The sequence below is a fragment of the Diadema setosum genome, chromosome 2 (assembly GCF_964275005.1).
Source record: "Diadema setosum chromosome 2, eeDiaSeto1, whole genome shotgun sequence".
Lineage (NCBI taxonomy): Eukaryota > Metazoa > Echinodermata > Echinoidea > Diadematoida > Diadematidae > Diadema > Diadema setosum.
Window position 1 is genome coordinate 7,390,528 of NC_092686.1, and position 12,067 is coordinate 7,402,594.

Here is a 12,067-nt window from a genome sequence, read left to right on the forward strand (position 1 = left end):
ATAAGTTCACATTTATGTTTTTATTTTTTTTAAATCTCATACATTCTAAGTCTAAAATATGACATTCTCTATAAAGATCTTGTCCGGCACTTCTTTCGTAATATTCTTTCAATATCAGATTTCCTGTTACATTGTAGGTAACAGTCTCTTACTTTCATCACTTGTAAATTCTCTCCCTCAGAATTTACTTATTGATGAATTCACTTGTTATCACTTTATATGACACCTTTTAGTTGCTCATGAGCACAGAATATGAGTGAGTTTTGCAGTAAATGTTTTGCTATGGAAGTGGACACTGAATTTTGTACCATTTCACTCATAGTGGTATCATTTTCAGGGGCGGATCCAGGAATTCCGTAAAGGGGCGACACTGACAAAGATAGTTTCTTTAAAAAAGGGGGGCGCACATGTCCATTTTCATTTTTTTTTTCTTTTGTTTTAGCAAAAAAATAAAGGGGGGTGCGTGCCCGGTGTGCCCCCTGGATCCGTCACTGATTTTTAGCCATTTGTGAGTCCTACATATCTCAGTGGCCTGCCATGAAAATTTGCCAGTCAGAGGACGATAAACGACTACCCCTTTAAAATGCTCCCTTGCGTACAGCAGTGTTGTTAAGCTGCATGTTTATGAAATACTCCCTCCTTCCCAAGACAACCTCGCCCTAAAATAGGGTTTTAGGAGACATGCGCTGCGGACTGTAACCGATCGTTATTCTGATCTTTTATACACTGTAGTTACAGCAGTAGCTCAGTGGCAGTTCTCAGTGACCTGCCATGAAAATTTGCCGGACGGAGGACGATGAATGACTGCCCCTTTAAAAAGTGCTCCCTTGCGTATGGCCTTGTTGTTAAGCTGCATGTTAATGAAATACTCCCTCCATCCTCAAGATAACCTCGCCCTCAAATAAAGCTTTAGGAGACATGCGCCACGGACTGTAACAGATCGTCATTCTGATCTTTTATAGTTACCGTAGTAGCTCAGTGGCAAGCCTCGGTGGTTGGGGGGATCGGGGACGCAACATGAGCTCTAATAATGGCCATCTGTCATCCCTATCATAATTACGTGCAAGAAAAAGCACTAAACAGATATTTATAGGCACTCCCTAGCTGTCCTTTCCAGTGATGACCCTCTAATGCCCTTGAAATTGTCAAGTTATTCAGCATTAGATGTCTTGAATGCCATTAAAAATTCACGCAAGAGCTCTTTTGACGATCACAGTATACTACTTTTTGTCCGGTATGAAATAAAAATGTATCATCCTTTTACCTGATTTGATTCTTAAACAAATTATTGCATGTTTTTGTAGCCAGCAATTTTTGATCAAATTCAAACTAGTAAAGCAACATTCTCAAAAGGAAATGTTTACATGCAACTCCTCATAGTATTTTCTGCAATATGGCTCCTCCGAAAGCAGAGTCGAGATATGACTTTGGCATTTACCCATGAAAAAATTAGCATAAGGAAAATCTCCACCACCAGTGCCTAACTGAGTTGAAATACTGTCTTACAGAGAGATATCAACTCTCAGCCATTATCCTTATAGTACTGACCCCAACACTTACACCAAATATTGTAAATCCTCAAAATAAAAGCTGCTCTTTGCAAGAGTAATCATAAATTTGTGGGCCCCCAGGGGCTATTACAAGTCAGTTTTGTTGGCCCCTTGATATGAAGTATACATAACGTGTGAGGTCTTCCAAGAAGCAACGATCCACGCTGCAATTATTACAACACAATAAATGAAAGGGGGAAAAAATGATTGGATGGGAGGGGGGAAGAGAGAAAGAATATCCTTTTTCTTTCTTTCAGCACTGAGCTATGTATTTGCTCTTCTTCCAGGAGCATTTCCCTTTGGAGGATCGCATGCAGATAGCGTTTCTCATGAAGCAAGACGATGATTCAGTTGCCCAGCAGCCCACGTGTTGCGTGCACTCTTGGTTCATATCATATGGTGTGCAGACCTATTGATGAAATGGGGAAAATACGGGAAATTAGTTAACAAGTGTATTGCCACTTTTTGCTTCATAATTTTTTTTTTCCAGCGGAAAACTTTTTACAAAGCAAACAAACAAGAACAAGAACAGAACTAAAATGCTTCATTGGAAGTAATGTCATTCTATTCTCTTTTTTTTTTTTTTTTTTAGCTGAATTACCTTCTTTCACATTTTTCTGTCTGCAGTGCTATTGGAATAATGTGATTATTATGTCGTGCATGATGATTGCCTATCGTTATATTAAAGACATGCTTTATCCATATTGGCTTCCATGCAGCCAGAGATTAAGAATTTTGTATCATTACAATATCATATGAGAAGATGCATAGTTTTCTAATCAGTAGACCTACATTTCCAATTATTGCTTTTGCATCAGATTTGCTAGGAGTAACCTCAATCTTTCTTCTTTTTTTTTTCAGTCAAGAGTCTGCTTCTCTTTGATACAGGCATCATACATAATAATTACTAACTTGTCATACATACAATTGTGTGTACACACATGCATCCTGTCAGTGTATGTAGTGGACCAGTTGTATTCATCTGACTTTTAAGGGATTTGTTCATAATTGATGCAAATACTTTGATACTTAGATGTCAACTAAGATTTCTTTTCAATATATACGATTCCTGACAAACAATTAAATCACTGTAAAATCAACGGGGACTATTTTGCCAGTGCAAACATTTTCATGAACATTCTGAAAAAAAAGTAAGATACTTGCGTAATGCACATTTTTTAGATATCAGAATTTGTATGGAAATACCCTCTGTGAAATTATACTGTGAAGTAAAAATTGTCCCAGCACACACAAACAAAGTCTGTGCTTATCTCCAGGGCATCTCCAGCTTTCTTTTGATTGATCTTATTATTACATAATTCCTGAAAAAAATTATTATATTGACTAAAAAAAAACATTCATATCAGAACTTGTTCAATGATGTGTGTGTCTTTCTCATGTATATTTCAGTTCAATATCATGGAGTATGTTGGTTGATGCTGACACCATTGAATTTACCTTGCAGTCATTGCAGGTAGTTTTATAAAGTTTTCTCAGTCCCCTCTTTTGAAAGGTGGTGAGTGACTTGAATGGTTCCACCCAGCTGCTGCACAGACCGATGTTGATTTCACCATCCCAGACAAAGCCTGCATAAGGAATAATGATAATAAAACAAAAACAAAACCTTGAATGAAATTATCATTGCATTAGATTTAACGATGCATGCTGCACATTGCACATTGTATGTGTGAACTCTATCCACTGAAAGATTTTCAAACTGTACTAAAGAACATATCAAAGTAGGGGCATCTATTTGAAATATATATATATATATATATATATATATATATATATATATATATATATACTGAGATTTGTGGGAAAAAAAAATCCACTGATATTTAAAGCACCTGCCAAAATAATTAAAGCTTTTTTTTTTTAATTCAAACCTTGACAGGTTTTAATGAAGCATAATACTAAGGTGACTGAAATTACATTTAATACATCTTCCAATAAATTATGGCTTTCCAACTGTATATTATTTGCTCTGGAGAGTTGGGATTCTTGAAAGTATCAAAATCAGAATATCAGTGCTGGACAATATCAACAGGCTTTATATGGTTACAAGTCAAATAATGCATGTACTCTATGGTGTACTGCACCAAGCTAAAGCATATTGTACATTATTTCTGATTTTTGCATCCTTTAAATGAACATACAAACAGATAAAACTGATTCATGTACATGTAGGTGAAACCCCTTTATGTGTACATTGCACTCAGGTGATGTTCATTTTTTGGAAGGTTTGTTAATGTGAAAATGAAATAAAGTTCATCATTCCAGAACACACAAATCCCTATATCTACGTGTTTGTTGATCCAAAAATAAAATAGGGTTTGTTAATCCAAACATTTGTGGCATTATTCCAAAGGTTTATTATTCTGAATGTTCCTTAGTCCAAAAATGAAATAAGGTTCATTTTTCCAATGGTTCACTTATCCAAAAATGATATAAGGTTCATTTTTCTAATTGTTCCTTGATGCAAAAATGAAATGAGGTTCGTAATCCAAATATGAAACCATGGTGTGTCAAAAAAAAAAGCAAACAAACCAACAACAACAACTTAGAAATTATGAACCGTATCTCATTTTTGGAGTAACAAACATTTGGTATAATTAATCTTCTGACTAATGAATTGTAACTGGGCACTCAGCCAGGAGTAACCATTGACATCATCAGCAGAATGGCACAGTTGTAATCATCTCAAATAAAAAGCCAAAACATATTATAAGCTAATCATAAGTATGCAATAAAGAATTGAAAATAAAATGAATACAAATATATTACAAAATACATTACAATTTTTTATCCCATTTTGTGTACTTTTCATTTTTTTCTCTTCTTTTTTTTCACTTAATAAACAATTGGTTAATTCATTTTTTTTTTCAATCTTCAGTATCCACTAATTCCAAATTTCTTTTTGCCTCGCTTTCTGAGGCAGGTGTCTATGGGAAATGCATGTTATAGCAAAATCAGTCCAGTCCGCAATGGGTTAAAATGATGACAGAGAAACAGAATTATTGATGGGATGGGTAAGGTGACCTTGTGGAGTTCACTGTGCATTGCCACCCCCTCTATTCTTTCCGTCCCAAAGGGAAAGTATATTGGTCTTGACAGTTTCATTGAGGTATCAATATTGATGTCCCACGGTCCATGCCCTCTATCCCCCCATCCCTTCACAGAAAACAGGTTGCAAGAGGGCAATATTTCAAACACGAGTGAGGAAAAAACAGAAAGCGAGAGAGAATAAAAAGTCGTTAATAACTCATCCTTATCATGCAATCATCTTCTTGTGTTTTAGGTTCAGTAAGATCTTGATTGATTTTTTTTTTTCAAGGTGGTAATTTGATGTGAAGCATGCTGTCTTTGTGGTTTACCTTCCAGCCAAGTGAAATAGAATATTTTACAAGTGAAAAAAAAAAAAGAAATGAAAGAAAGATGGGGGGGGGGGTGGAAGGAGAGGATTCTATTAAGATTTTTTTTTTTTTTTTGACCAACAGCCTACCATATGTGTCTGTGCAATGTTACCATCATTTTTTAATGTCTTATGAATTCTATTTATTTATGTGATACAATGTATTGATAATTCCTTTAAAGAGATATTAATTAGATGTGAGTTTTTTTATTATAATTTGCAGTGCAGTAGAATATATCTAAATATGAGCTGCTATGATATGATGTAAGGGGCAGTTAAACAACTTGTAGTTAGTAAGAGCACTATACAAATGTAATTATCATATTGTATTAAAGTGCTTATTACAATATGTGACCCGCTACAACAAAAAGGTCGTAAAGTCGCGCACGGTCGAAGCCGTGAAAATCGAGTTTGAAGTCAGAGCAATAAAATTGGTCAAAACTTATGATTTTCTGATTTTGATATATTATTGGAGTCTAACATGTCTTCTATCATCTGTCGAAATTTTGAAGCAAAATGATCAAAGGAAAGATTAAAAAATAGCGTTTTTCTGAGCCATGTTTTTTGGCGCTTCAACGAAGCAGAAACTGGTTCGAAAATTTGGATTGAGCGCCACAGATAGGTTCCGCCCCTAACAACGACCAGAGTGATCTCATTGGTCAGTTTGCTGCTTGCTGCTAACCGAAGCGTGAAGCTCGCACACTGCCCAGTCGACTGGTGCGTGCGGGCGGAGTGCGCTATGCTCCGCCGCTTCTCACATCATGGTCGCTGATTGGTTGGTGAGGAGACCGCTGACGCTGATGTGCTTGAATGAATTCTTCGGGGGTTGCTAGGGCTTACCTTCTATTGTCCAGAGGTGAAGACTGATTTGCGTGCCCCTTGATCGCGATTGCGTCGAAAGGAAGACTTTTCTCGAAACAGTGATTTTCCAGACGTCTCGACATGCTCTCTTTTAAACATCGATATCTCCGCAGCCGATTATTTTCATAAAATGTGTTATATATCAATTTAAAGCAGAAAGATTAGGGGATTATATCATGCAATTTTCAAATAATCGACCTCGCCCGACTTTAGGATCATTTTGTTGTAGCGGGTCACATATTTTATTTTCTTAAATCTTCTTTGTATTCCTTTCATCTTTTCTTAACTGTGCTGTGACAGTTGAGTACTCATCTAAAACACTCTTCCTCCTGATTTCCATAACTGCTTTTTTTTTGTCATATTACTAATAGTGTATATGCAGAAGAGTTAAAAAAAATCTGCAACAGAAGTATGTTATTTGCTTCAGTGCAGAACTGAACGTGACCACCAACCGATGTCCCAGCCTAACCTTTTCTCCATTAGATTGTAAAACCCCATATCATATATTTCGTTCAGGACCAATGGTATTCCTGTAGTCAATGGGTTCATTCCTTACAAGTATATGTATAAGCTATCCTAAGTTCTGGTGGATTCCCGTACATGCATTTTGACTGGAGAGCCATAAGCTAGTTTGAACTTTTCTTTCATCCTAAAGAAATCATTATACCACACACAGTAAACTACAATGTAGTTTCACATTCTGTACATTGCTCCATCTCAGTTGTCATTAAGGATCAAAGCTAAGTTGAATTAAAGGTTTAATGAATAAAAAAATTACCAATTATTCATCTTACAGTTGTACATTAGCTACTAATTGCAAGGTATTTCATTCCATTAAAGTGTGGTGATTTCAAATCAAATTGCTTTTTAGATCTGCATCTGGCCTTCATCATGCTGAAATCTAATCTTTTAAAAAAATTGACTTACAGCAATCAAGGACTACACACAACATTCAGTCTGTAGGGTTGCAATAATGTGCGTGGGCAGTTGTTAATTTGCCAGTTTCATACCAAGCAAGTCAGACCCGTCTCATTAAATGTCAATCAGAGTAGAAATAAACATGGGCATTAGTTTCAGAAATTCCTATCCAATACAATTCCCAAGTTGTCACTAATTACATTGCAGCCCACTCACAATCCTAGATATATTCTTTGTTAAAAATGCTCCTGTGGGGGCAGTGTAGCAGAGTGGATACAGCTATTGGCTTTGACACACTGTCCCGAGTTCAAGTCCTGCCTAGAGTGCCTACCTCCTTGGACAAGATGATTTATTCATGATGTCCCTCTCTATACACCGGGGTTAACCCCTTGAAGACTAGTCCCAAGCATACATGTACTGGGGCAGGTCTCTGTGGGAAGTACACGGTACAGGAAAATCTGCCCTTACTCGACAGGCTTGAGTGGGTACCTGGCTATGCTGGTTTATTGATAATTGTCTACTGTGGCTAGGTTTTGATGTTTTCTATTCAGTTCCTTGGGACTGAACCTTTTTTTTTTTCCAAAAATTTCAAAACCATCATGCTCACAATAAATTTATGCAAATTCGATATTATGTCACCCTTAATAAATACAAATATTGTTCTGTTTATTTTCCTTTTTTTATTCTGTTTTTTTTCCCAGTTCATAGTGTAAGTAATGGTCTTTCCACTTGCTATGCTTGTATATTATCTTACATATTTGGATGTTACTTAATATATTGGTAACTAATCAAGAACAAGGAAAGAAAATGTTTGAGATACGTCTGACATTTCTGATGATTACATGCTTGACTTTCTGGCCATGGTCAGGCTTCTTCTTTTTTTTTTTCTTCTTCTTTTCTTTTTTGGAGGGGGGGGGGGGCAAAAGCCATATCCCACGCAAGTAATAAGGAGAGACATACAATACCACATGCCATATGCATGAGCTATTTCTTAACCACTGCAGAGACGTCCCTGCTCTTTCGATCTCCAGCGAGGCGACACGCAAAGTTTCGCATGTGCGTCAACCGTCATGTGGGGCAAATTCTCAGCTATGGGTAGCAGTGGCCAGGCGTGAAAGTGTCATTAATTCACACACACACTGGCTTCTTGATATAATTCTTGTATGCCAGCAATTTAAAAGTCATTGGGGCATCTCTTACTGTCAGGATATGTATCACATGACTGCAATCACCTGATAGTTCCACATCATCTGCATTTCTGGGGGTTGAATTCTACATACACAGCATTTTGAACGAGAGGAGTAACATTTCAAGGTGATTCTGGGATCATGTTGTTGTTGTTGTTTTTTTAAGTCACTATTCCATATTCTTAGGAAAACAAAAGTAACAATCTGTTACAGAAAATTCTATTAAAGACCCTGCATTTGCCTCTCAACTTTGTAAATACCAATGACATTGTGAATACTCAATGTCAATGATAGTCAAAATTGTTGGCATGGTTGGAGGGTACTTGTTGATTTTTTTTTTTCATTAGCTCACCAGTGATAAGATAGGTTTCCTCTTCATCAAGATGAGGTATTCCACACATAGCCCCACTGGCTGCCGTCGACACGGTAACTGTCCTCAGGTCGACAAGCTCCTCCTTCCCCTTGAAGATTTCGCGGAGCGTCATGTTGAAGGTGACGTACAGCGGGTACCGAGGCTGTATCACAGGCAGAGGCTGGTAGAAAGAATCACCTGCCGTGGAGGAGTAGGAGGCGGAGCTGAAGATGTCGTTGTTGGTGATGGCTGGTTCGGCGAAGATGTAGCTCTTGCTGTTGATCGTTCCTTTTACGACTGATGGAAGATGTGGAAGAGGAAGAGGAGCAGGAACAGGAAGAAGAGGAGGAGAAGGAAGAGGAGGAGGAGGGGGAAGAAGAAGATGAAGAGGAAGAGGGGAGGAAGAAGAGGATGAAGAGGAATAGAAAAGGGAGGAGGAAGGAGATGTAGAGAGAGATAGGGTAGTGATAGTGGTAAAGATGAAGGATCCAGAGATGGGGATGGGGATGTAGGAATAAAAGGACATTTGGGAGAGAGCAAAAATGGTGGGAGGAGGAAGATGAAGAGAGGGGCGGGGTAGTGATGGAGATAAGATGAAGGATGGAGAGGTTAAGATGGAGGTGGAGGTGGAGTAGTAAGAGGGCATTGAGAAGAGAGTAGAAAAGGTGGGAGGATGAGGAGGAAAAGGAAGAGAAAAATGGGGGTAAGAACAGGAGGAGTTGGAGGAATAGGAAGAGAGAAATGCAAGAGGTAAAAAAAAGGATGAAGAAAATACGCATACATTATTCAGGAGAAGATGATATGAGGAGAATGGGACAGAGAAGAACAAAAGAGGACTGAGATTTTATCAATGTGTCATCTATTTTCTGACAGTTTCTAACACTTTGATGTGGACCTGCTATGTAGGAAGCCTCATTCCAGTTTTAATGGTGGCATTGTGTAGCCACAAATCATGGAATTTTAAAAATGGTTTTCATGGAGGCTTGCAAGATTGATCATAAATCTATTTGTATCAGTAATTACAGCAATACGGTTCCATCACATATTTTTGAAAAATTTCTCCTGTCCGTCCATAGAGAAAGAGTTTGAAATTGAAGAAAATATGAAGTGAGCAGCATGCTCTACGTGCCATCCACAATTCATGGGCATAGTATTTTGGGGAGTGGTTAAAGGACAAGTTCACCTTCATAAACATAAGGATTGAGAAAATGCAGCAATATTAGTAGAACACATCAGTGAAAGTTTGAGGAAAATCGGACAATCGATGCAAAAGTTATGAATTTTTAAATTTTTTGTGTTGGAACTGCTGGACGAGGAGACTACTATAGCTTGTGATGTCATATGAGTACAACAGTATAAAGAAAATGTAAAGAAAGTTCAACATATTTTCATTTTTTTCGCATAATAAAAGAGCATTTGACTTGCCTCTTTCTAAATGTAGGGGGAATAATATTACCCATGACATATGTCGGTAACGAGTCAAGGGAATGTGTACTTTTTTCAAAAGATGAAATTTTGTGAAATTTTCTTTATATTTTCCTTATATTGTTGTACGCATGTGACATCGTACACTGCAGTAGTCTTCTCATCCAGCAGTTACTGCACAAAAACTTCAAAAATTCATAACTTTTGAACGGATTGTCCGATTTTTCTCAAACTTTCAATGATGTGTTCTTCTAATATTGCTACATTTTCTCAATCCTTATGTTAATGAAGGTAAACTTGTCCTTTAAATTGAAGATTGGTTGCCACCTCATGGACAAAATGCAAGAAGTATATTTCCCACGTCAGAGACAATGTGCATTGCATTTGTGATATGAGATGCAATAATTTGACATGATTTTAATTGAATGAAATCAGTGAAACAAAAATCACTGCAAAATATATGGCTTATATGCAATGCATGTTTCAAAAGTGTAGTTGCAGAACCAGTGAAGAAAGGGAAGGATTGAAGTTTCCATCATTATTAGTTAGACAGTCTAGTTCAACAACAGCAAACAATCCTAAAAGGATTGGCACTTCAGGTGGTTTCAAAGATTTAGATGTATATGTTATCCCTACAACCTTCACTCTCTGCTTCCTTTGATAGTTGACAGTTACTTTAACCTTTTCCCTCAGTAAGGTTTCAATGAAAAAGGGAAAAGAGGAAAAAAAAAAACATGAAAATGAAAGTGACATTAATTTCGGCTTACCCACATCAGCTCTGCAGAAGAGGGTCTGATACTGCTGTCTCATGCAGGAGCAGGCCTCAGCAGTCCTACTTGCAATGAGGGCAACTAGCCCCGAGATGAAGATTGCGAAGATGCTTCTATGCAGCATGGTTGCTATGGTGACCAGGCAAGTCTCTTCCTCAGACGAAGTCTTCGGTTGCTGTTTTGAATATTATTTGTTTTCCCTGGTCTCAAAAAACTCCAGCGGAAAGTTTGGTAACTGCTCGAGAGGATAGTGCAGGCAAAAGTGCAGGCAAAAGTTTTCGATGCAGAATTTTCGTTCACGTAAAGCCTCCGAAGTTTGCCTCTGTTTTCCACGTATACTACCGTCAGGGAGATAAATGGAAATACCAGCACCTCCTCAAAGCCTTGCCTACAAAGTTATGCTGATGTCCATGTTCAGCCCAATCAATTTATACCAGATCTGATCAGAGCGGTCACATATTGGGCTGTCGGTGGAGCATGCTACCACCACTTTTTTTTTTTCTCTCTCTCTCTCTCTATCTCTCCTTTCTTTCGTCAGTCATTTCTCGTACAACTCTCACCTATTTCCCTGTCACAACACATTCCCCAACAAGCCGCGTGATTGGCCGAGTGACGCTGGCAGGAAGCTGTGACATCACAGGTCCCCTACCGGCAATCGCGTCTGTGACATCAGAACCAGCAGGTTTCTCTCAATGGGAAATGCCCTGTTTACTCAAATCTGGCTCTCTCTCTCCCTCTCTCCTCCTCTGTCTGTTACTCACTCTCTCTCCCACCCCCCATATTTATTTCTCTCTCTCCCATCCCCCATATTTATTTCTCTCTCTTGTTGCAAGTGGCACATTGTTTTGATCCAGTAATACCAACATGTTTATTCTGTCCCATCTACGTCACTCATATTTCCATTCCTCCTCGCTCCCATGTGCAAAGAACTTGGGGAGGGGATAGGGAAACAGTTTTCTTGTTGGTGTTGTTTTTGTTGCTGTTTTACATTTTCCCAAGCAGACCAAAAAGTTTGTACAGTTATTGAATTACTTTTGCAGCTGCTAAAAATGGATGGTGATGTCATGGAAGTATGCAGGGAGTCTGCTCTTTAAATGATACTGTAATGTTTTGGAATGCACTGTCAGAGGAGTTGGTCTCTGTTGCTTGAAGCTGTAGGGAGAAAAACTTTATGGCTACTTTCATGATCAAAAAAAAAAATATGATAATTCTTTCAATGTAATATGAAGCATATGACAAAAAGTGATAGCTGCAAAGCAGTCATGTTCTGTGTTTCACTGGAATGACTTGTGAAAACAAATATTTCAGCAGGAGAGAAATGTTGTATTTCAGTGAAATACAGTGAGATGGTCCAGCAGAGGGGGAGGAGAGGCCAGGTAAAGAGAAACAAAATTGTTTCAACAAGAATTAGATAAGCTGCGGTCACACTGGAAAGATTGAGAAGTTTAAGATCGCCATCTTTAAGATCTCGGAAGTTTTGCCAGTATGACCGCAAACTTCCTGCAAAACTTCTCGTGAAACTTCCCACTCCAACTAGGGATATTTCCCCCTATGCCACCCCCGCCAAACTTCTCGATCTTTTGCCAGTG

At 38.1% G+C, this 12,067-nt stretch overlaps 1 protein-coding gene across 1 annotated transcript; it reads right to left on the reverse strand.

Annotated features, from left to right (window-relative positions):
* Positions 1-1,803: 1,803 nt before the first annotated feature.
* On the reverse strand, positions 1,804-10,836 carry LOC140239389 (metalloproteinase inhibitor 3-like). Its single transcript, XM_072319236.1, has 4 exons — positions 10,476-10,836; positions 8,284-8,580; positions 3,009-3,136; positions 1,804-1,959 (listed from the first exon to the last, which is right to left on the reverse strand). The coding sequence occupies exons 1-4, from the start codon at positions 10,600-10,602 to the stop codon at positions 1,804-1,806; spliced, it is 708 nt and encodes a 235-aa protein (XP_072175337.1). The 5' UTR covers positions 10,603-10,836.
* Positions 10,837-12,067: the final 1,231 nt, after the last annotated feature.